This window comes from Hemicordylus capensis, chromosome 5 (assembly GCF_027244095.1).
Source record: "Hemicordylus capensis ecotype Gifberg chromosome 5, rHemCap1.1.pri, whole genome shotgun sequence".
NCBI lineage: Eukaryota > Metazoa > Chordata > Lepidosauria > Squamata > Cordylidae > Hemicordylus > Hemicordylus capensis.
In genome coordinates this window covers 253,482,658-253,508,079 of record NC_069661.1, presented here as the reverse complement: position 1 = coordinate 253,508,079, position 25,422 = coordinate 253,482,658, and the positions used below count along the sequence as shown (strand labels likewise).

Here is a 25,422-nt window from a genome sequence, read left to right as displayed (position 1 = left end):
TGCATATATATATCCTCCCACATTCTAGCCAAACTGCTAGAATCACTGCTGCAGCTGAGTGAATGAGTTGGGACCGTGCAGGTCCTCTAGATCTGCTCCTCCCTCCTATTGCAGAGCTAGCGGCTTGCAGAGAGGATTGCAAGGAGGGGAGGAGTCTTCCGACTAGAGTGTGGCAGCGGCAGCTGAGTCAGATCTGCCCATGCATGGGGCATGGAGAGAGTGACCTTCTCCCAATCTTTTTAGTGCTGCATGTCACCATCCAAAATGGTGCCGCTAAACATCACTGTGGTTTGCCAGACGGTTTGCCAGAAATGATTGGCTGATTGTAAAGCAGATATTCCTAGAATGCACTTTGGAAACCTCCCTGCTTCGTTGACTGAAAGGAAGGTCCATTATCTCATTTTGTGGCCAGCTAACATTAGGCAATTACTAGCACTTGGCTTTTCCCCAAAAGTGTAAACAGCACATTAGGGGAGCCCAACAAATCAAGCGGCTCAATATGCGGTCAGGGCTTCTTTCTAGTAGGCTATCCAAGGGCATTGTCTACTAGGGGAACTGATCCTATTTACACAGCCAGACTTATCGATGATCTTCTCAGGCTTCTCTTTAGAGCTGCAGGGAATCTGCATGCATACATGCACTCTCTACTTTAGGAATCCTTCTGGGAAGTGGGGTCAGGAATCCCTCCCATAAAAATAAATAATAAAAACCTATGGATCTGATTTGCAGGAAACTTAGGACAGACAAAAAGAAGTACTTTTTCACACAGCACAGCACATAACTAGTCTATGGAACATGTTGCTACAGGATGTAGTTGGTGGTGACCAGCTGGATAGGTGTCTGTCAAAGGGGATTAGACAAATTCATGGAGGTCAAGTCTATTAATGGCTACTAGTCTTGATGACTGTAGGCTGCCTCTAGGCTGAAAGGCAGTTTGCCTCTGGATCAGGGTTGATTTGATTTAAATCAAATCAGTTTAAATCATGATTCAAATCACTTCACAGAATGACTCAGTTTTAATGTTTTTAATCGCTATTTAAACCACTGGTTAGGAAGGTTCTATTTAATCATTTTCTATTAAAAGTTCATTCTTGTTGTCTAACATTAATCCATATTCAGAGATAGTTTTAGTTTCATTTTTAGAAAATAGGTACACACGATAATAGGTACGCATTTTCATAATGGCGCTTCATTCAGGCAACCAGGCCTTGCATATTTTTGTTGCACTCTTTGCATTTCGCAGACATGCCTGTCTTACCCACAGGTACAGGAACTTCATCAGAATATTCCCAAGTGGGGTCTCTTTTACAGCCTGCTGCCATAATAGGGGTTCCCTTCTACAGTGGGGGATACACTCAGAAAACATTTCCTCAGGACTGCATGAGCATTCTGTCCATTTTGGTTTCACTTTCTTCCCCCCTGCCCTTTCCCTTGAATTTACGGTATATTCAGATTTCTTCTCCTTGCTCGGATTTATTTCATTCTCCCAAAATCCTCTATTCATTTGCTAGTGTTCTTTAGCCAGATTCAGACGTTATGCTGTACGAGTGTACAGATGTCTGTACATTTGTACACATGTTTGTGTGAATGACTGTCCCTGTGTTCATTTTAAAAGTGAACCTGGATACAGGCCCTTCAAATGTATGGAACAGATAGGAAGTGTACTTCTGGGCCTGCGTTCAATATAACATGTGAATGGCTGTACCACTGTACAGATCTGTACCTGTATACACTGTACTCTCCTTGTATAAGTGTTGTACATATCTTGTGAATGGGCCGGATGTCTTTGCACTTTTAGAGAGAGGGAGGGACGAGGGCTTGACTATGTGTGTGTGCTGCATGTACACCACCTGCAGAATAGGACTGATCAGCTCTGTTATCTCTCATCACTATATACTGTTGTTAACATGTTTCTAGAATATAATTAGAAGTTAATGATTAACATTCATGATGATATATTTGACCTAGGTTCTTTTTTTATAGATGGTTTGAGAAAAAAATAAAATCTTATTTAGTTTTTTTGAAATAATTTAAATAATTACTTTTTAAAATGCATTTAGTTTTTTGAAATAATTTAAATAATTACTTTTAAAAATGCACTATTTGAGCTTTATCATCATCATCATCATCACCATCATCATTTTTAAATCCTTGATTTTTATCAACCCTGCTGGATATCAGTATCAGGGCAGTAATGGGTGGGTGTGCGGGCACATGCCTTCATCTCCTCTTTGTGGGCTTCCTAGAGGCATCTGGTTTTCTGCAGTGGGAAACAAGGAGTTGGGCTAAATGAAACCTTAGTCACGTATGGAAGTGGGCGTGGCCTTTTAAAGCTGCAGCAGGGATGGTGGCGGAGATGGTGAGAGCGCCTCCTATGGGCTGCCTGCCTCCCAGATGGCCCGAATTGCCCCCAAAATGGCCCAGCTTGACATTTGGGAGGAAGGCGAGCCCGAGGAAGGAGCTCTCGCCTCCATCAGTACTAGCACGCAGATTCTCTATGTGGATAAAAGCTAGTATACATGATTGTATTTGTTGGCTTGTAAATAAGCTTCCCGAAGAATACATCAGGGGAATAATAATTCCTTATCACTTCTTAGTACAGGTATGCATTTTGGGCAGGACTGGTAAAGAGGTCCCAGATTCCTAATAGCCAGGACCAGAATTTTTGGAGTTCCGGCTCTGGTGTCGATGCACTTGCCCCAGTGATCTAGACCAGCCGGGCCTTTTGGCTTCTGAAGGCTTCCTGCTTTCTGTCTGTGGCACATGGTGGGTCAGATCACATGAATCAATCTGTGCAGCCTGGAGCGTGGGAGGATCTTGCCATGAGGAGGGGGTGGAAGGCAAGGGCTGCCTGCTGGTTTTTCTCTCCTGCGGTTCTGTTGTATAGCTCGGAGAGTTGAAGGGCTCCAGCATATCATTCATTGTGCAACCTTTATGTGGTTTAATGCAGCTCAGATGAGATCACTCCATTGCAGTCAAGACTCTCTGTGGATTTGTATGGTTCCCCATCCCTGCTTCAGGAGGGCAGAGGGCCCCATCTGGGTTCCCTCATCTGAACAGCATAGGTGCACTTTTGAGTTTAGGACAAGTGCTTGCTTACAGTGACTCTCTGAATAAACCCTGTTAGCAGTCTCAGGCAGGGCTTCCATTAGGTTTAATCAGAAGTGGTGAATCATGAGAGCGGTGAGTCATGTCCATACAAAGCGAGTACCTGTTGCTTCCCTTCCTGCTTTATTTGGTACGGCTGAGTCATATCATACCATATATCCGCCTCCTAGGCCACAGTTAAGAAGGGCTCTCTGAAGGGTGGGGCTCACACTCCCCCAGGCCTTTGCATTACTGGATCAAAGGGAATTGGGGGGTGAGTGGGTGCCATCAAGGACTCCATGTGTCTTGGAGCTACTAAAGAGACACTCTAAGAATGTATGAACCTCTGTGAACGTATGAAGCTGCCTTATAGATCATTGGCCCACCTGGGTCATTATAGCCTGCAGTGACTAATAAGAGCATAAGGACAGCCCTGCTGGATCAGGCCCAAGGAGGCCCATCTAGCCCAGCATCCTGTTTCCCACAGTGGCCCACCAGATGCCTCTGAGGAGCCCACAGGCAAGAGAGGAAGACATGCCCCTTCTCCTGCTGTTGCTCCCCTGCAACTGGTATTGCCTCTGAGGGTGGAAGTGGCCTATAGCCACCAGACTAGTAGCCATTGATAGACCTGTCCTCCATGAATCTGCCCAAGCCCCTTTTAAAGCTATCCAAGCTAGTGGTCATCACTACATCCTGTGGCAGAGAATTCCATAGATTATGTGCTGTGTGAAAAAGTACTTCCTTTTGTTGGTAGTGACTCTCCAGGGTTCCAGGCAAGGATCTTTCTCAGCCTTACCTGGAGATGCCAGGGATTGAGCCTGAGACCTTCTGCATGCAAAGCAGATGCTCCGTCATTGAGTTATAATCCCTCCCAGGTAGGGATGTACACAAATCGCGATTCGAAACCCATCCCTGGAACCCTTCAAACAGAGGAAAGCAGGTTCATTCATGCTCCTCGGCCACTTGCCAGCACTCTCAGAATCGGCAGTGCTCCTCTCGGCAATCTTCGCATGCCAGTGGCACTCTGCCCCAGCTGTCCTCACATAACATAGCATGTGACAGCATATGACACCTTCTGGGGGAGAGTGCTGCAGGCGTGCGAAGTTAGCTGGGAGGAGCACGGCTGATTCAGGAAGTGGTGGTGAGCAGCGGAGGAGCAGGTATGCACCTGCTCTCCTCCATTTTAAAGGTGCCGGGGATGTGTTTCCGATTGTGATGCGTGCACATCCCTACTCCCAGGGTGGGGGGCCAAGCAAAAAGTCTATGAAAAAATTTAGGGCACCCCGCTGGTTCCTAGATCATCAGTCCATAAAAATAAGAAGATAAAGCTTCTCTCTGCTTCACATAGTGAGCTGTCCATTCCCAACAACCCATCCTTGCACTTTGTCCCTGTGCCAGAGCAGCCCTGCAGGAATAATAGGCAAATGCGTTAATTGGGTGAATCGCTCTTTCGAAAGCAACTTGATTCGCCTTGGAATCCAATTCTGAAGTTGGTAAGGACACAGTTAACCGCGTTGCATCCCATATTGCCATGACTGCCCGAGGCAAAAGTGCAAGCCCACCCCTGGAAAATGCAACATGCAAACCAGTCTACAGAGAAGCACTTTTTAGGCAGGTCCTCTTGGCCCAATCACATCCTATATGCAAATTGCACAGGAATGTTAAGGCCGGAACTTCCCCAAGAAAGTCTTTGAAGAAAATTTGCTGACATCAGCATCTTGTACAAAGGGTGTCTCTCTGTGTGTGTCTGTGTGTGTAAATTGCTCATTCTTAAGAATCTGCAGAAACCTGGACTTTCACATCATATAGTGCATGTCTTCAGGACTGGATTTGAGATCTGGTTTTAGATGCTCCACTGTGATGTAACATAACGAATGAGAATGCAGGAGAGATATTTTATCTAAGTATGTACTGTAAAATAAGGGAGATTTAACAGTCCTCCTCCTGGTTTTTACATCTCACAATCTTGTCAAGAAGCAGGGACCCCTAAGGAGTGGTTGAGTGCTTTGCATCTCGCTTTTCATCCTTTAGTTAAAATATCGCTCCTCTTAGGCCAATTCAGAATGAAGAGCAGAGAAATATTCACTGGAGAACAGTCATTGTTGAGTGCATCTCTTTTGGGTCTTACTGAACTGAAAATAATGCTGTCTGGAAGGTGTGTTTGAGCTGCATATTGGAGTTATGGCGGAGGGAAGGTGTATTGTTTTTCAAAATAGAGGAAAGAGATGTATCTAAGAAGGCGTCGTGGCTTTCATTCACAGAAACTAACCTTCCATTCTTTTTGTTTCCTGACGATGTCATAGAAGAGAGACAGGAAATGCAGCCTGTAGTGGTTGCCCTGCTGGGTCAGTAATGCTTTTGTGCACATGAAGAGGGTAGACCTTACCAGAATGTCTACAGTGTGACACATGGGGGTAATTAAGGACCCTTCCTGCTGAGCTGCATACACCCAGATGCAGCAGTGGCCAAGATATGGCCTACCAAGCAGGAGATCTCCAGTGTGAATCTCAGCGCAACCATGAACTCCATAGGTGGTCCTACACAATCCACTTTGTCTCAGACTCAGTTTCATCCTTCATCTGCAATATGGGGATAATCTTACTGAGCGGTGATACACAATCCTTGTGTAAGGATTGGCAAAGTGGTGTGTGGAGGGGGGGGGGCGCACATTGAACCTCCTACAACGCTGGTTTTAGTGTATTGACATGCTTCTCCACTATCCTATTCTAAGCATTTTGCCCTTCTTTACTGTGTTTATAGTGAGAGTGAGCGAGAGAGACAGAATGTATGTATTGCATTTATTAACCACTTTACTGCTAAAAAGATCCACAGCGATGTACAAATATTTTAAAAATGCCGCAGGCAGGCTGTGTTGGGTTATGTATATGGAGGGCAAGGCCATGGAGAGTTTTGAAGGGTAGGATGAGTAGCTGGTGCAAGATCCTGGAAAGCCAGGAGCCAGTATGGGATTTAAGGCAAGGCGTTCCATAGGCAGAGCGATAAGGAACATGACTGATTTCTGCAACAAGAGTTCTGGATAGAGATGATGGACTAAAGTGAGACAACACAAGACCAGAAAGGAGAAGGTCAAGGAAGAGGATAGTAGTCAAGGCAAGAGGTAATCAGGGCATGGCCCAGAGTTCTTTGCTGAGGTGGCAGAGAGGAAAGGCCATATCATTGTCATGCTAAACAATGTGCTTTGCCGGTGGATTGAACATGGGGGCAAAGCAGAGGCAGACAGCAGAGAGGAAGCCAAGGTAACATGCCTATTCAACAAGGTGGGTGATGATTATGTCAATGGATAAGGATGTACCAGGCCCATAGGAAGCCACCACCGGTGATGGTTCAACCCGCTGCCGCCGGCCCGTAGGTGCCCTAGCCACACTGGGAATGACTTTCCCAGCTTTGAAAGGCAGAGAGATGCATTTCCATCCAGGCTAGAAACCCAGCGCTGGCTGAAGCACCTTGCGAACGGGGCCACAGAGCCCCATTTCCACATGTGGCCACGCCCCCTGTGTTGGATGTCAGATACAGGGGGCGTGGTTAGGTTGGATGGGGCGGCTCTACAGGGAGTGGCGGACAGTTTCATTGGACCCGTCTGCACAATGGTGGCTTTGCCCCTTACTTCTACACACTGTGCCATAGTTTGCATGAGAAAAGGGAGACTTAACTCCAAAGAAGACCCTTTTCCCCTTTGGCAGGTGGAATACTGAGATTTATTATCGGAACTGCCTTTTGTGCAAACTCTTGTGTTGGCAATTGTGGAAAAGCACTAGTGGCTGTTTTTCTTCCACTCCCAGATTATTTGGATATAATCCTGGTGTGAAACTATCAAAAATGAATACACCTATATTGTAATAGTGTTTGACCCCTGCTAACTTGGCAAAGAGGCACCTTTTAATGTGGTGATTCTCTTTATTTAGCAGGGGGAGAGTAACTGGCCCTATCCATCCCCAGCACAGTATCCCTCCAGTGACTGTTACTGGTGTCTATTTTATGTTTCTTTTTAGTTTGTGAGCCCTTTGGGGACAGGGAGCCATCTTATTTATTTATTATTTCTCTATGTAAACCACCCTGAGCTATTTTTGGAAGGGGAGTATAGAAATCAAATGAATGAATGAATGAATGAATGAAACCCAAATATAATACAGTACTTGCCTTTGATAAGTGATCACATTAGCTGCCTGTGGGGACCCCCATTTTAAAAAAACTAACCTTGGAAGGTGCTTTGTTCCCTTTAATTTATTTTAATTTCAACCCCCATTTCATACATGTACCCATCAGTATTAGCAGTGAATCATTTAGAGGGCACGTTGCAAAAGGATACTCAAGCTGTAAATAGGAATGATACATTTTCATCAAGGATTTGTTTCCCCTTTTCCATTGTGTATGTTATCAGATGATCCCAGTTTTTTGCTATCCGTTATTCCTTTGTGGGATGCAGTGCACAGTGCTGATGCCTTCTGTAAACAACTCCAGCCAGTTTAGAATAACCGCAGCTGCTTTTTCATTTCATTTTTTATTTATTGATACACTTATTTATTTATTTATTTATTTATTTAACTAACATATTTATATACCGCCCAAAACTCAAGTCTCTGGGCGGTTTACAACAATACAATAAAAACAACAAATACAAAGGTTAAAACATTACAACGATTTAAAATTTAAAACAGCATTAAAACTATTAAAAACCATCAAACTATTAAAACTGTATCTAATTAATTGACTGCCTTTTAAAAAATTGTAAGAGATGGGGAGGCTCTTATTTCAGCAGGAAGTGTGTTCCAAAGCCTCGGGGTAGCAACGGAGAAGGCCCGTCCTTGAGTAGCCACCAGATGAGCCAGTGGCAACTGCAGACGAACCTCTCCTGATGATCTCAATGGGTGGTGTGGTTGCTTTTCTGATCAAAAGTATTCAAGGAAACGGGGCTTGTTCTCAGGATCATTTTAATGTCCACTTACTGGCAAATCTCAGATGGCTGAGTTGCACACACTGCCATGAAGTGTGTCGTGTGGGCTGCAAAAAGCCTCCCAATCCCAGATTTGCAATGAACAACTGACGTCTAACCAAGAGCATTGACCTAAGATGGGAACTCACATCAGTTGATCGCATGAAATGTTGGTTGGTCACAGTGTGAACCTAGGATCAGAAAGATTTTTTGCAGCCCAGATTACAAGCTTCATGGGAGCACATATGGCTCAGCGGTCTGGGATTTGCTGGTAGGCAGACATTAAAATCATCATGAGAACAAGCCCATTCAAAACGATGTTCAATGTGGCTGCTGACGGGAAAGGAACCCCGTGGACAGTGGCTGATGCATGAACAGCTTTGCAATGGCATCATTTGAGGATGGGGATTCCCATGAGAAACGATGCCGGCCCAGCCACTCAAGACCAGAATTGTGATGGTGTTGTCAGAATGTCCTCCAGAGACATGGAGGAGCCAGTTCCTCAGAAGTCTCCCAACAATTATTCTGTCAGTGGCCATTAGCACTTAGCAATAGCACTTACATTTATATACCGCTCTATAGCTGGAAGCTCTCTAAGCGGTTTACAATGATTTAGCATATTGCCCCCCAACATTCTGGGTACTCATTTTACCAACCTCGGAAGGATGGAAGGCTGAGTCAACCTTGAGCCCCTGGTCAGGATCGAACTTGTAACCTTCTGGTTACAGGGCGGCAGTTTTACCACTGCGCCACCAGGGGCTCCTTGATAGCTGAAAAGAACATGCATGCTCAGAAGACATATCCTCTAGATCGGGAGTTCCCAACCTTGGATCCCCAGATGTTGGACTACAGCTCCCATCATTCCCAGCCACAACGGATGTTGGGAGTTGCAGTCCAACAACATATTGGGACCCAAGGGTGTGAACCCCTGCTCTGAATGCCAGTTGCTCAGTGTCAAAAGAACAGAGAAGGGCTATTGCCTTCATGCCTTGCTTTGTGCTCCCTGTGGTGGGGGATCTGGTTGGCTGCTCTGGGAAGCAAGATCTGGCAGGGCCTTTTTAATGTTCATAGGAGTTTAACCGTCCATATAGTTACGGAAATCCCTGCCTGCACAAATACACAGTCTCATCATCTGTACAAAGATATGACCAACTAAAGATGATATTTGTTCTCTTTCCCCCATCTCCAGGCGATACGAGTCTCACCCAGTGTGTGCTGATCTGCAGAGCAAAATCCTCCAGTGCTATCAGCAGAACCCCCAGCAGACACTCAGCTGCTCAGCCCTGGCCAGCGAGTACTTGAAGTGTGTCAACCATGCCAAGCAGGTGGGTGTCGGAGGGTAGTTTGCGGTAGCGGGGGGGTCTGGGGAATGCTCTCTTCAGGCCTGTGACCGTTTTGTAACATACTCTGTTCTCTGTCTCTGCCTTCCTCCTGGAATTGGCTCGTTTTGCTCCATGGCTCACATAACTAGTTCACTCTTAATATTGAACTGTTCAAAGCCGGATTTTGTTTTTCCTGGTTCGTTTTCAATATATCAGTATTGAAATATACCTTAGTAGCACTATGAATCTTGCTTAAACTGGCAGGAAAACTTAATTGTATAGGATGTGACTGGATCCATGTCTTCATTTACCATGCATTTCATACCTGCAGAGAGATCCCCTTTCACCTGTTGCTGCTTCTAGCCAGTCTTGAGTTATATGATGCTAAATATTATTTGTGTGTGTGATGCCATCAGTGCCCATGGTGCTTTCCAAAGCATAGGAGGACAGGTCCCTGACCTGAGCAGCTTACAGTTGGCAATTTGGCATGGGGAGGTTGAGAGTGGAAAGCCGGGGAGGTGGAGACAAGGACAAAGGGGAATGTGTGTTCCTTTCTGTTGAATGTGTTTAGCCTTTATTACAGGAGGGTATGGATAGGACACTGCAAAGATTTGGTCTTGAAGCGTCAATGCCCAAGCATTTGCACCTCACCCTTGGCTGCTTGCAGAGACGGCCACTCCCCCAATGAGAGCACTTAAAGGGACGGAAAGCCCTGGTGATATCTTGGAAGCCGTGCAGAAAAACTGGGAAATGCTGTCTTTCCCATCGCTTTCCCCACAGAGCTTCAAATGCTTCACCTTCAACACTTCAAAGCCAAATCTTTTCACAGCCCTGGGTATGGAGGCTCAAGGGCTAGGCGCAAGGCTTCACAGAAACATCAGACTTTGAGGAGGGATTTGCAGGAACAGGAGAGGTAGCTTTCTCCAGGCCTTCCAGGAGGCAGTTCCAGGCATAAAGGGCAACAAGGGAAAATGGACTGAATCATCCAAGAGAGCAGGAAACCTTTGGAGCTGCTGCTGGAGGAGCAATGGCATATCTTGTGATGTGAGAGATGATGTGGGAGGGGCCATGGAAAGCTTTGGTGGAAAAACCTCTGAATCGTCTGTTGCTCTGTACAAAACTGCCTGGCACTCTGTTTCCTGGATATTGGCACCCTTGCGGGATGTGCACCGTCCACGTGTGCAGTAGTACTGTGTTCCAGCGCCATCCCTGGTGTTCTGCCTTGTGCACTTGGACCAGGCAGTCTTCCAGAAGGAGGGTTTTTTAAAGCACCTTGGCCTGGGTCGAAACTCTAGAAGCTTCCCTCCCAGAGGGCAACTGAACCAGGAGTTGAGGCCAACAGCCCTGAGGGGGCGTTTTTTGCAGCACTATGCATGCTCATTTCCTATTCATTTCAACAAGGTTCTGACAGGAGACGTTCCACTGGAATGCACTCAGCCACTCTGCCGTAGTATTGCCAGCAAAGGCAGCCGCACATCCGCTTGGCTTGCATCTCGTAGTGCTTTCTAAATTATCCTCCTCTTCTCTTGTTATAATTCCATTTCCACAAAGTTGGCCTGCTCTCTTTCAGAGAGAATCCCTGGTGGACCGGCAGGGCCAGAAGCCACGATCTAGCTTGTATGGCGATCATTTGCTTGCTTTGCATGTCTGCAGATCCGGGGACTCGCCAGTTTATAATGGCTGTCAAGGCAGCTTGCCAAGTTGACTTTGCGGAGTCTCTCAAGAGAGCACAGAAAGCTGGCGTAGACCGTATGCATGGAGCCGAGAGATGGAAAGGGCCAATTATGGCATCTTTACAGAGACATGATGGTTGCCTGCTCCCCACTGCCCTGTGTGCTTTTCTCTCTCGCCGTAGCTTCCGAACAGCTCACTTGGTATTCTTCAGCCTAGCCCATCACAGCCCTCCTGCTCTTGTGCTTTAGTTGGTGCTGGAGAAGGGAGGTTGCTTCGATTGAATCTTCACTTAGGCCTGCAGGTTGTGGGGGTTATGTAGAAAGCTTTTGATTTCCTTCCTCAGCCACTACTCACACTTGCTGCCCTCAAATTCCCTTGAAGTCTTGTTTTTCCAAAGTCCACTCATACTTCTTGTTCAAAAGCAGCTGTGTTTCCGTTCCCCAGCTTTACAGGGTTGCTAAATGTATGGGATACTCAACTCCGATAGGTCAGCTTGGCCTGCTGTTGAGTCCAGGCAAGGTGGCTGTCTCAGTTGTTGGAGGGGGTGGATTGTCCTTGACCAGCCCACAGCTGCCAAAGCTTATCCAATAGAGATATGCCAACTGTCTTCTCCCGCTCCATCTCGGCAGTTTTTCAAACCCTAAGGGGAAGGGAAGGGAAGACCTGTTGGGGTGGGTGAGAACAATGGTTCACTCTGCACCCGGCTAAGGAGATGGGATGGAAAGCCAGGTGGCAGCAGCCTATCACCCCTCGGGTTCCGGGGATGGCCTTGAGCAGGCCCTGAGAGAGATGCCTTGGGTACAGTCTTGGGTACAGAGAGGAGAGCTCGTCTTGTGGTAGCAAGCGTGACTTGTCCCCATAGCTAAGCAGGGTCTGCCCTGGTTGCATATGAATGGGAGACTTGATGTGTGAGCACTGCAAGATATTCCCCTCAGGGGATGAAGAAGGATGAAGAAGCTCTGGGAAGAGCGGAAGGTTTCAAGTTCCCTCCCTGGCTTCTCCAAGATAGGGCTGAGAGAGATTCCTGCCTGCAACCTTGGAGAAGCCGCTGCCAGTCTGTGAAGACAATACTGACCTAGATAGACCAATGGTCTGACTCAGTATATGGCAGTTTCCTATGTTCTATGATCTTCAGCTAATTTCTTGCACATCTGGTCACACTTCATTGTTAACTTATTTCAAAACAATATTCCTTTGAGCTGCTTTCTGCTTCTGTCCTTGAACCCGATACGTATGCTCTGAAGGTGACAGTGTGACTAAGCATCTGTACAGACCATTGGTTGATCTTTGAGAAATGTGAACACACACCTATTTAAATCCTTCTGTTGCTGAGAATTCAGACATGGTCTTTCCTGGTCATGCCTCTGTTATGAGAATGCTGCCCCCCACCCCCGGCACTCAAAATAGCATTTCTCTGCTGAGGTAGCATCCTCATTGCTTTTGCAACTTGTTTATATAGCATAGTTGTGTGATATATTCACATTTGGAATAGTTCCAGTGACTTCACAGGCAAGGAGGTGCCATTTCCCACCTGTGGCTGTGCAGTCTGGGGTGCTTTCTTCAAGGTTTGCTTGTTCTTACGTTTCATTCCCACCCCCTGCCCCTATTGTTTTCCACGTCCACGTTGTACCACGTGAGTCTTTTTGTGAGAAACAATGGGCAGAAAAGCAAATTGAGTCTTTGTTTTGCAACCATGCCCCAATTTTTCCTGAAGGCTTTTCTTCTTTTTGTCACTTTTGAGATGCATTTTGTCTCCCACTGCAGCGCTGGAGCAAACCTCTCCATTTTTGAAGTGGGGGTGGTGGCGGCAGGTTTCTCCCCTTCATACAGTAAGATTATAGGCCCTGGAGCAAGGTTGCCCTTCTCCCTTCGTGGTATAGTTCTCTTGGAACTACCACAGGAGCAAAGTTAGGGTGGGGACCATGATGTCTGCTTAAGGGGACTGTAAGCTGCTTGGGGGAGCACCACTAATTCTCCTGCTTAAGGAGAATGGCCATCTGGGCACGCATGAAGGAAGTGGCATGAAATGTTGAGAATTTGCATTCCAGAGCCTTGGGCATCTTTCTGGCTAACCTCTTTTTCAGAATTGATATTTGAAGGTGTAGCGATCAGCAGAGTTAACCGGAAGTGAACACTTTTCTTCACTAACAGGCTGGTAAACTCCAGGACTCATCCAGTCAGGACACCCGGTGGGTGGGACCTAGAGAGCTGTTGCCAGGAAGAAGGTAGTTGTTTGTAGGGAGAAGCTAGGCTGGAGGTGCACAGGAGGACATGTGGCAATGGAGGTTGGCTGCTGGATAACTCTACAGATCGTTGAAAGACAGGAGGGCAGGAAGCTTGAATTCTCACGAGTTTGGAGAGTTCAAGGAAAAGGGAAATTTAGTCTAGGGGAAAGCTTGTTTAGTCAAACTTTGCGTTAGGGATGTTATATTTCTTTGGTATGTGTGCTTTTGTATATTCCTGATACTGTTCTATTATTGTTTACCTGTAACTTAATTACAAGAAGAAACACTATCCTACACCCATCCTACCTAGGGTGTTGCAAAAGACTCTATAAACATGTAAGCGTGCATTAAGACAACCTATTTTTGTAACCCTACTAAGTATTCTTAACTGTACCTAAAAGCCGGGAAAGCCTCAGACAGAAGCAGTTTATAGTAATTGAATAAAACTGGGTTTTTAAAGTTGTTTTCTTTTTACAAGCCTCACCAAGTTGGTTTTTAACTCAGAGGAAAAGGGGGAGACGAAGGGGGATTTCTCTGGTGCAAACACATCCTCAAATGTTCAGCAGCTATCGGTTTTCTCACCACGTGTAGGCTTGCACGTGGAAGATTTTTGTACTTAACTAATAGCAAAATAAAGAGAGTTTTCTCTGGGATTCCACCCCGAACCCAGGGAGATTCAAGATCTCTCAATAAGAGGGGTGGTGGTGGCAGAATTTTGAACCTACTGATAATACAGAATAGTTTTAGGAGAAGCCTAGCCAGGCAGCTCAGCAGGGATGATTCAGCATTTTTCCCCTTACATGAGCTTGCTATGAGACAAAGGCTTTAATCCGCTACAGAAGGAGATTTCAAAAACAGCCCACATCTTTAGTTAAAGGCCACCTCCAGCCTAAGAGGCAAGAAGCCTCTAAATACCAGTTGCAGGGAAGCAACAGCAAGAGATAGGGCATGCCTTCATCTCGTGGCTGTGGGCTTCTCAGAGGCATCTGGTGGGCCACTGTGTAAAACAGGATGCTGGACTAGATAGGCCTTGGGCCTGATCTAGCAGGGCTGTTCTTGTGGAAGAAAAAGACATACTGTATACTTTCATACTCCAGATATTCATCACCGAACTCAAAGGCTATACCGAACTTGATAGGCTATACATCACCTCAGTTGCTTACTTTGACAGGTGGTCTGTCTCTTCCTTTTTAGATGCTATAAGCACACATCTATGCATGAGACCATCCATGCACAATTGTGCCACAGGATCTAACTGGCAGATGGGAATGGTCACTAGAGCAAGCACTTATCTGACTGCTGTCCTTGGTTTGAAGGAGTGTCACTCATTCGACAGCAGTTCCTGCCTTACAAGAGTCACAAAAGTTGAAATCCTCTTCCAACTGAAACTACCCTTATTGTCAAAACAGCAGGAAACTGAGGAGAAGACACAGCTATGATGCCCATATTTGCTACCAAGCAGAATGGCCTCAGATACTGCTGCTGGGTGTCTCACTCCTACACCCCTGAATACGAACACAGCAATACCCTTCGCTCAAGTAAGCAGCTGTTAGTGCATATGATTCACTCTTTACAACGTTTCATGGTAGCCATGATTTGTTGCTCTGCACATTGGAATATAAATGATGCCCCCCTTTGGAATGCAATGGGTAGAACATGACTTATACTACAGATTGTGCCAGCTGGCCAGGGCTTCCCTCAGAGGAATCCTGAGAATTATAGTTCCACTACAGTTCCCAGAGTCCTCTGATAGAAATAATGGGAAGTGAACCATGTTAAAATATAGCAAAGTGTAGATGTGCCCATACGAGAACAGGAAGACCTCTTGATGTTTGAAAGTAAAATAAGAAAATTATTAGGCCTGCAACATTTAATCAGTGAGGGGTGTGTGTGTGTGTGTGTGTGTGTGTGTGTGTGTTAAACTGTTGCTATATTGTAAAGATGCCACAATTAATCAGGCATCAGATATTTTTAAAGTATTAATAAAAATTGCAGAAGAGAAGCACCATCTTTAGAAGCATTACAATTTTTCTTTCATGAAGTGGAGACTGTCTCCTCTGGGATGATGCCTGCTACAGTGCACACATCATCTACAAGCATAAAATGCCACCCCCACCCCCCGCCCGAACTGTTGTTTGCTCCTGGAAATATATTGCAAAGGCAGTTAAGTAAGTGACAAAAACTCATGCAATTAAATGTCTATGCTTTCTTTAAAACTGGTGACATCCTAAAAACCATGGCTGACATCCAGACTGAGTTACTCAGTAGTACTACTCAGGGTAGGCCACTGTGTGAAACAGGATACTGGACTAGATGGGCCGTGGGCCTGATCCAGCAGGGTTGTTCTTATGTTCTTATGAAGGACTATGTAATAATTTCAGTACAGCCAGGATATGGGAAGGAGCCTTGTTTTCCCTCCTCCTCTAGTGAAAGGTCTTTTGCTAGCACTCTGCCTTGGTTGGTCTTAGCTGAAAATGCAGTTCCTTTTTCCTTGCTCTTTCCTGAAAAGAGTGAACAAATAGTTACTTTGAAGTCAGCGGTTAAAATATAAGATGCAGCAGTGATTAACAGACAAATGGATGTCAGGGGATAAATCAGCCGAGAAGAGCAAAATCAGGGATGAAGTCAACCTAGAACAACAAAAACTTGCGTGAGAAAACTGGCTCGATAGCACCGCGAAACAAATGCGGGAGGTAATCTGGTTTCCAGATGATGACGCTGCCCACCGGTGCGGCAGCGGAGGGCTCTTTTTGCTGTTCATAAATTGAATTTATTGACTCGTCTTTCCTTCCTGCCTCGATCGCAATCAGCCCGTCTTGTCATCTGTGCGCTCCGTCTTTCGCACTCGATAATCTCCCGGCTCTATCTCTCCCTTAGAAAAACCTCGTGGAGGAGCAGCTAATATTGAGGGCTTTGACACTTGGCTGTATCTTGAGTTAAATCTTTGCCTGAAGTTCTCTCAAGGCAGTTTGATAAACTGAAGCATATTATTGATATTTTTTTCCTCCCATCAAAGCAGAGATGGAAAGGCGGCTGTTTATTGCAGTCATTAGAAAGGAAGACAAGGCAGCAGCTGTCCTCTTTGGAATCAACATTTGTGCGCACCAAAACAAGGGCTGAGAACTTGCCGGGGAGGGGGCGCTATTAATTCCTAGGAACCATCGTCTGAGACCTCAACCATGCCTTGTAACAGAATGAAGTGGCAGAATAGATTGTACCATTTATTCTGCAAGTGCAGGTGCTATTTTTCAATGTCTCCACCCTTAACAAAGGAAGACGACTACCACATACCTCCCTGCTTAGGACGTTGCTTCCAGTTTGTTTTGTTTTTTAACATGGGAAAGTGTTCCAAGACTTCATTCCCCTGCAGATGTGGACCAGCTCTATGTGGGGTGGAAGAATTGTTTTGGCACTTCTGATGCCCTCTTTTCAGTTACGTTGCAGGTAGCTGTGCTGGTGCCCTACATATCTGTGTGGCTGGCTGGGAATGGTGGGAGCTGTGTCGTCCACATCGCTGCTCTCCCTTATCTGCACGCCAGAGGAGATCCTAGAGCAAAAGTGACTGCTTTGCTCCATGCCACTAGTTGGTGGATGTTCCACAGAACCTCTTGGGTGCCAGGAAGAAACAATCCACTTACGGCTGGGCCTGCAGGATTTGCAGAGAAGAGAGGGAGGCTTGCCCAGAACAATTGCACCATCCCAAGGCTTTTTAGGAGGGGTAGAGCACACAGGGATGGGCAGGTAATTAAATCACCGCTGTAGGGCACCAGAGTGTCTTAACCAGTGGGCCCCTGTGGCAGGGCTCAGATACCCTCTTCCCTTCAACACTGGGACAGCTTGCAAACATAAGGAACTGCCAGCCTGATCTCTGTGGCACTACAGCACCACCACTGTAGATGGATGTAGGGTGTACTGCAGCTTTCATCCCATCAGGATTAGATGGCCTAAGATGCCAGTTGCATCCCAGCTGGCCTGATATAACTGCAGGAAGGTCTGGTCTGGTTTTTCAGTCTCCTTGTTGCAATCTGAGCTGCTCACTGACTGCTTGAATCCATACCTGTGTCACTGGCTTGCTACCTGCTTGACTGTGCCCAAAGCTAGGACAAAACCAGCTGATGGCTACCTTGCCTGTTCTGAGCTGTCTCTTGCTGAGCATGGTACATGTGAGGCTGCTACTTCTTCTCCAGTGCCTGCTCTGATTTCCTCTGTTGATCTGTGCCACCTTCAGGTTAACCATGGTTGGGGTGGATGGCTGCTTCCCACAGCACACAGTCTGAGTCACCAGCATTAGTGCCTGGGATTGTTGAGTCTTGCTGCTCGTATTACTTTTTCTCCATTCTCTTTTTCCATGTCAGCTCCATCCAAGATCACAAAGACTGGTTAGTTTCATTCTTGAGATTAATGTGAACATTTTTGGTTGGGGATGTTTTTAAAAGCTTTTCCACATTGAGGTTGAGATGTGCCAAGTCTCTTGTCCTTTGGACTGTTTGTAAGTGATGTTGAACCTTGGTATGGTTTTATTGTTTCTGGAGTGTCTAAAAGCATGTAGAGATGCTGATCATTGTCGTGGTATGCCTGCAAGTGCTGTGCTTTTTATCCTGACCAAAGCCATTGCGGTGGGTAATTTGACACACATGTGAGGGATTGTTTTCAACCAAGGGAGATATCTAACAATTAAAATTTTCTGAGCAATTAATCCAAAATGTTGCAGGTGCAACTGCAGTTGCTTCAAAAACAAAAAGGATGCCCACCATGTGCCCAGCTCAATATTCTCAGCGTCACACAGGGCATCCCTTGCAGTGGAAATGAAAGATAGATAGATGTGCTTGCATGTGCGTGCGCACACACACACACAGAGTCAGCAATCTGTGAGTTACTGGCAGCCACCTGTGTTTTCTTCCTCACCTGGCAGTTTCCTACAGGGAAGAAGCAAGCAGGGCTCTGCTTTTTAACTTCTGGCATTACCTCTCCCCCTTTCTCTTAGAAAGATATTATGCTAATTTATGCAGTGTTTAAATTCATACAGTGATGAACATTCAGCCTCACTGAGCTGAACAACATGTTACATTAGTCACATGAGAAGTAGCCATGTGTAAACCAGCCTTCGGCTCTCGAGAGTTCTCCCTGGGGGCAGGCAAAGGAGGCTGGAGGGTGCCGAAGGTGCATTTGGCAGGAAGCAAGACACACACCCCCCCACTCTCGGCTGCCTTTCCCGGACAGTCGGTTGTTCCTCCTTTAGTGGCGGTCCCTAGGGTTTGATGGTTGGAGGAGCAGAGGCCAGAAAGGAGAAAGATAAGCAGACAGAAATGAGAGTTGGAGAGAAGTGACCAGGGGTTCTTGCTTCCCTGTTTGCCCACAATCCCTTTCAGCATTTTTCATTTGTCTCCGAGGGAGCCAGAATTATCATTGGCAACAGTTAGAATCTGGTTCACACATGGCTGCTTTTCACATGGTAGGAAAGGTATTTGAGACGGTTTAGTTTAGGAAAAGGGGGGGACATGCTTGAGGCATCTACAGTTATGCAGGGTGCAGAAGTAGATAAAGAAACGAGTGCTTTTCCCAGCACTTGAGTGAAGGGATCAAGTGGAAGGGGTCTAGGTTGGTCAAATGGAAGCAAATAGTTCACATAACACATGATTAATGTATAGCATTTGCTGCCACAAGATATGGTGGCAGCCACTAGCTTAGAAGGCTTTACAAGGGGATTGGGCAGATTCATAGAGGACAAGTCTGTTGGTGGCTGCTTGTCTTGATGGCTTCAAGGACTTCCAGGATGCTTCTGAATACCAGTTGCTGGGGAGCAATGGTGGGAGTGGAGGTATGGCTTCCCAGAGGACTCTGGTGTTCCACCATGGGAAATGGGATGGTCGACGGGATGGGCCTTTGGCCTGATCCAACAGGACTCCTCTTAAACAGTGATGCAGTTGTGCATGTGGTATGTTGTCACCCCTTTAATGGGGCAGAATGGCAAATTACCAATGTCATAAACAAACAAATAAATAAATAAATAAATAAATAAGAGGGAGGGGCAATAAACTGAGGGGATGGGGAAGGGACAGGCAAGAGTAACTTAACAACTTGGCTTGGGGTGTGGGGTTGGCCTTTTTTAGTCCCTTTCAACTCTGTTTTCCGGCACACAGTTTTGCTTCCAGTAAGGAGATTCTGTTTTTATTTTGTTTTGTTTTTTGCTTTTTCTTGCCCCCTTGCAGAGCATGGCTGGCAGAGGAGGATAAAGGTCCCTCTGTGTCAAGCATCAATCCATCAACTCCAGTTCCAGCAGCAGAATGGGGTGTTTTATTCAAGAGCAATCCAACAGCCCATTCACAGGGCGGGCTGGGAGAGAGAACACATCCAGAAGGGCCGCATCAAGACCAGTGGACCTCATGGCTCAGCCAGTGTGGCCAAGACCTGCCTCTCGTTATGCTAAGAATTGCACATCTAGCGGCAGCTTGTAAATCTCGCTTAGTAGCCATTGAGGAAAGGAAAGGCAGAAGCCTACTGGCCTTCATGGCGGTGGGTGGGGAGAATCTCCTCCAGGCTATCCTGCTCCCTCTGCCAGCCGTTTCTCCGGGTCTGCGTTGGCTGCCTACTGGGATCTTCTCGATGTTCCATTTTTCCTTTGCATAATCATGAGGATGTTAGTTTAATTTATTGCCAGAATTATGTCACCAAAAGAGTCATCTGTCTTCCCCTCTGCTGGAATCATGTTTCTAAAGGCTCTGTTGCATGGGAGTTCATTGATTGCAAATTATAATTGTAATGTGGCATCTGATTACATTGTAACAGTGCCCTACCAGTGTGCTGTGTTATCACCAAGTACTGACAATTATGTGTCTCAGTATCAATAATAAAATACATTTTGTGAAATGGAGGGTTCTCTGGGGCTGGCTTGTTCTGTTGAGCTGAGAAGAAAATGTGTGTTTTGTTGGGGGTGAGGACACTGCAAGAAGATCTTCAGCCTAAACCACAATGAAATGAATGGGAACTTGCTCTCGTTCAATGAAATGTGCAGGAGAGACCTTCTTGCTGCTTTGTGTCCTTATGCTTCCTGTCAGTTTCTTTGGTTTGCATCAAGTTCTCCACTAAATCTTATAGTTGTGAAATACATCATTGTTGATGACATATTAACATATCTACACCATGATTTTAAGCATGTTTTCTTGGAAGTTCCATGGACTTACTTGAGGTCTCTCCATCACCCCCACCACCATCTCTGTCAAATAATGTATCTGAAGGCCAAGACCAAGGTCCTCTCTGCAGTGGCCCAGTCTTGTAGAATTCTCTCTTAAAAGAAGCCTGCCAGTATTTAATACTTTTATATTGTGATCTTCTACATAGCTGGGTCCACTTGTATCCATGAAAATTAATTGGCTTCAGCATATGTCACTCTGTATACAACTGTTAGCCTTCAAGGGTCCAAGTCATAGCACACATCCCGCCTTTTATGTTGAAATTTCCTGGAGAACAAGACGTGTTTTCTACCTACATAAGAATCTAAGAACAGCCTAGCTGGATCAGGCCCAAGGCCAATCTAGTCCAGCATCCTGTTTTACACAGTGGCCCACCAGATGCATGCACTCTCTCTTACTGCTGCTCCCCTGCATATGGTATTCAGAGGCATCTTGCCTCTGAGGCTGATAGCCACCAGACTAGTAGCCATTGAGAGGCCCATCCTCCACGAATTTGTCCCTTTTTAAAGCCATCCAAGCTAGTGGCCATCACCACATCCCGTGGCAGAGAATTCCATAGATTAACTACGTGAGTTGTGAACAAGTGCTTCCTTTTGTCGGTCCTAAATTTCCTTCCATTGAATCTGAACATTGGTCCGTCTAACCCAGTATCACCATCTCTGACTACTAGCAGCTCTCCAAAGTCTCAGGCCAAGAGAGGCTTTCCTCATCATCTGTCCCCTGATTCTTTAACTGGAGATGCCAGGGACTGGGCATGGGTCTTCCAGCATATAATCCATGCACTCTACCACTGAGCAGCAACCCCTTCCTTTTATTGATTGGAGCTTTTATCTTGAAACTATGCTGGAATTCCATATTGACACTAGCCTTCGAATATCTCTGCCTTAGTTACCCTCTAAGCATGCGGACCGGTTGTATGGCATCCCCATTGTATTTGTTTTGGTAGTGTGATATTTCAACAGCTCTCAAGCCATGGTACAAATAATAATAATTAATAATAATAATAATAATTTGATTTCTATACCACCCTTCCAAAAATGGCTCAGGGCAGTTTACAAAGAGAAATAACAAACAAATAAGATGGCTCCCTGTCCCCAAAGGGCTCACATTCTAAAAAGAAACATAAGACACACACACCAGTGACAGTCACTGGAGGTACTGTGCTGGGGGTGGATAGGGCCAGTTACTCTCCCCCTGCTAAATAAAGAGAGTCACCACGGTAAAGGTGCCTCTTTGCCCAGTTAGCAGGGGTTGGCTGTAACAAACTGCTGCTGCAGTCAATATCAGGTGCATTAGCTCTTTGAGCTTATGAAATCACACCAGCAATTTCACTAGCAGCAGAATTCCTTGCTAGGACTCTGGTGCCTTCCAGGAGATGTCATTCTTTAAACAACAACACAAACGTTCCCAGTTTAGCAAAGTTGACAGCACTGTGGTGCCACGACAGGTTTTTTTACGCCTTTGTCTTAGCTAACTAGTGTGATCGCAACTCATGTGAATACACACAAGCGAAACTTAATAACTACATTAGTGGGTCCAGGAGAAACTGGGACCCTCAGCATCTGAGGCTGAGGCCTAGTCTAGTCGGCTACTAAGGACTACGTGTGTTCTGGCCTCAGAGTCCTCTTTCAGGCTCAAAAGGGAGTACAGATGTGCCACACTGACTCCTGTGATTGGCAGTCAGTAAGAAATACAGGATCTGGATTGGTTGGGCCTGGAATAAATTCAAGGACCAGGGATTACTCCAACAGGCAGCGAAGGGCAGCAGGCACTCCTCCCGCCCCCCAAATAATTCCCACTTCCCCACCCACCTACCTGGAAATTTAAAGCAAAGGGACAGACAATACAGTTATAAAGACTGAGGAGAGACATGCTAGAGGTCTATAAAATCATGCATGGAGTGGAGAAAGTGGATAGAGAGAAATTCTTCTCCCTCCCATAACACTAGAACTAGGGGTCATCCCATGAAACTGATTGCCAGGAAATTTAGGACCAGCAGACAGAGGTACTTTTTCAAACAATGCATAATCAACTTTTGGAATTCCCTGCCACAAGATGTGGTGACAGCCAACAACCTGGATGGCTCTAAGGGGCGGGGGGCGGGGAGTTGGATAACTTCATGGAGAAGAGGTCTATCAACGGCTATTAGTCGGAAGTCGGAAGGCTACTCGTCGGAAGCCTCCAAGGCAGGATGCCTCTGAATACCAGTTGCAGGAGAGTAACAGCAGGAGAGAGGGCATGCCCTCAACTCCTGCCTGTAGGCTTCCAGCGGCATCTGGTGGGCCACTGTATGAAACAGGATGCTGGACTAGATGGGCTTTGGGCCTGATCCAGCAGGGCTGTTCTTATGAATAGGCAGTGGACCCAGTCCTGCTGAAGAGTGTGCTTTGCAGCGTGGCACATCCATGGACGGCAGTCCCAACCACAGCTCTCTATTGTTTCCAGGTCTCCTGGGTCCCAGTGGCTGGGTACTAGAGGTAAGTGGATCCACACGGCCCAAAAAGCAGGATAGGAGCACCTTTCTCTCCTCCTACCTTGGTTAAGAGCAAGGTACAAAAGCTGGGCTGCCTTGCTCTGAGCAACTTGGGGGTAGAGGGATTTTTGTGATTTCACAAGGTCACACAAACCAGGGTAGCTTGCCTCCTTACCCTGATTTTGATGGTTGTGTGAACCAGGCAAGTGTTTTCTAAGTGGAATCTGGCCCATTTTCTGAATGTTTGAAAATAGCAAGCAAGTCGTCATTGACAATTCTAGAGCTTCTAATGAAACCAAATGCAAAGAAAAGCAGATACTCTAGCATTCAACAAGACTTCATTGGCTACTGTGGGAATGAAAAATAGTTGTCAAAGTCTCTTGATCTGAAGAAAGCTGTACACAAATTTGCTTCTTGTCAAAACAGGCATATTCCGCCTCAATAAGGTAAATAAACAACATTAATTACCTCTAAGTATTTAATGGCTAGAAAAATGCTCATACCCCTAGTAATGTCCTTTGCCCCCCTTTGCTCCCACAAGCAAGCTACTTTAGAGTCACCTCTGACTAGGGCTCTGGTATCCCGATGGCCTTGCCTGGTCAAGGGACAGAAATGGGCAACCTTGGCTCTCCAGCTGTTGCTGAACTACAGCTCCCAATATCCCCAACCACAATTAATCATGGCTGAGGATGACGGGAGTTGTACTGCAACAACAGCTGGATTGCCAAGGTTGCCTACTCCTGGGCCAAGGCCTTTTTGCTTGTTGCATTTTTGCCCCAGCTCAAGTCTGTAACAAAAGGGACCCTGGTCAGAAAGGTCTGGATTTGGAGATGGCTACCTTCCTTGGCCACTTTCTAACCCTGACAGACCCACGCTACCACTGATTCATCAACCACACCATCTTCTTAAATGAACTCCTTGATTTGACAGTTTTTTTCCTTAAGATTATCTTGCCTACAGAAAACTCCCTAAATGGTTTAAATGTTGAGTACCACTTAGAATTGCAGGGAGCGGAGACTTCAAGTGTTGCTGAAAAGTTTTAAATTGCATCCAGTTGATAATGCAGGTCAGCATACTGCTATTGCATATAAGCATCTATTAACAGATTGTGAGCTGCCAAGGGAGCATGTGGATCAACCAAAGGGAAGAGCATCCCTGCTAGATTGGACCAAAGGTCCATCTGCTCCAGCATCCTGTTCCCACAGTGGCCAACCAGATAGATTTATTTATTTATTTATTTATTTATTTATTTATTTTGTTGAATTTGTATACCGCCTTTCATTAAAACAATCCCAAGGCGATTTACACAAAAATTAAAAACAAGACTATAAAAATGACACAATTAAAATATTAAACTAACCAAATCTGACTAAAAAGATTTAAAATTCAAGCATAAAAACTAAAAAATATAAAGAAGCAGTAGCAGAGACAATCATATAAAGCCTGGGTAAAAAGCCAAGATTTAACACACATTCTAAAAACTGTGATGGAGACGAGGAGCGAATGGCCACTGGGAGAGCATTCCAGAGTCTGGGGGCAGCAACAGAGAAGGCCCTGTCCCACGTCCACGGCAACCGAGCCTCCGTCATTGGCACTCGGAGCAGAGCCCCCTCAGATGACCTCATGGGAAGCCCAGAGGCAAAGCATGAAGATGACAGATCCCTCCTCCTGTATGATTGATCGGATGTATTTTTATACTGCCCTATATAAAATCTCTGCCATTTACCATCTAAACCAAACAACTACTAAAACCTAAAAATCATGTAAAAACAAATTAAAATTACCGTCAATAAAACTTTAAAACATCGCAAACTAAAGCCTGATAAAACAGGTGTGTTTTCAAAAGTCATTTAAAAACAGCTACAGATGGGAAGGTTCTGATTTCATTTAGGGGTGTGTTCTAGAGCCTTGGGGCAACCGCAGAAAAAGGCCCAGTTTTGGGTCACCACCCAACGAGCTGGTGATAAAGCAAACTGGATCTGCCCCGATGATCTTAGTAGGCCGTGGGGTTCTGATAGACTGCCTCTGAACTGGAAGGTTCTGTACAGCCAGTCTTAGACGATCACTTCCCAAGTGACCCACATTTTGTCAGGTGCTATCTTATGTTCTAATGTTTTTGGTCCTTTGGCTTATCACAATCTTCATCTTTTTAAGCAATAGCGTTCACTTTCATTCTGCACCCAACATAGGCACAAAAATCTTATTTCTGTCTTCGTGGAGAAGAAGTCAATACTCTGCATTTCTCCTGAAACCTCCTTTAGCTTTCACCCTCAATCTTTTCATACTGTGTTGGCCATGTGACTTAAAGAAGCTTCTGTTCTATTCTGTGATGCTTTTTCTGCTGCTGCTTCCCACAGATAACCATTTTTTGAAATAATATTTAAGGTAAAAGAGAGTATATCTCCTTGAGGCAACAGAATGGGGAATCTCAGCTGCATCTCTGCACCCTTCTCTTATTTATTTACCTGTTCTAATTTCCTAATTGGCAACATTTGAACCA

The 25,422-nt window shown here is 45.7% G+C and overlaps 1 protein-coding gene across 2 annotated transcripts in view; it reads left to right on the top strand.

Moving 5' to 3' along the window:
- Nucleotides 1-20,130, top strand: part of CHCHD3 (coiled-coil-helix-coiled-coil-helix domain containing 3) — a 275,812-nt gene extending 255,682 nt beyond the window's left edge. For both annotated transcript variants that reach the window (XM_053258022.1, XM_053258021.1), the window contains 2 exons: nt 9,228-9,363; nt 19,469-20,130. In XM_053258022.1, coding sequence (XP_053113997.1) covers nt 9,228-9,363; nt 19,469-19,492 — 160 coding nt within the window. In that variant the 3' untranslated portion in view covers nt 19,493-20,130. The remainder of the gene's footprint in view (nt 1-9,227; nt 9,364-19,468) is intronic.
- Nucleotides 20,131-25,422: the final 5,292 nt, after the last annotated feature.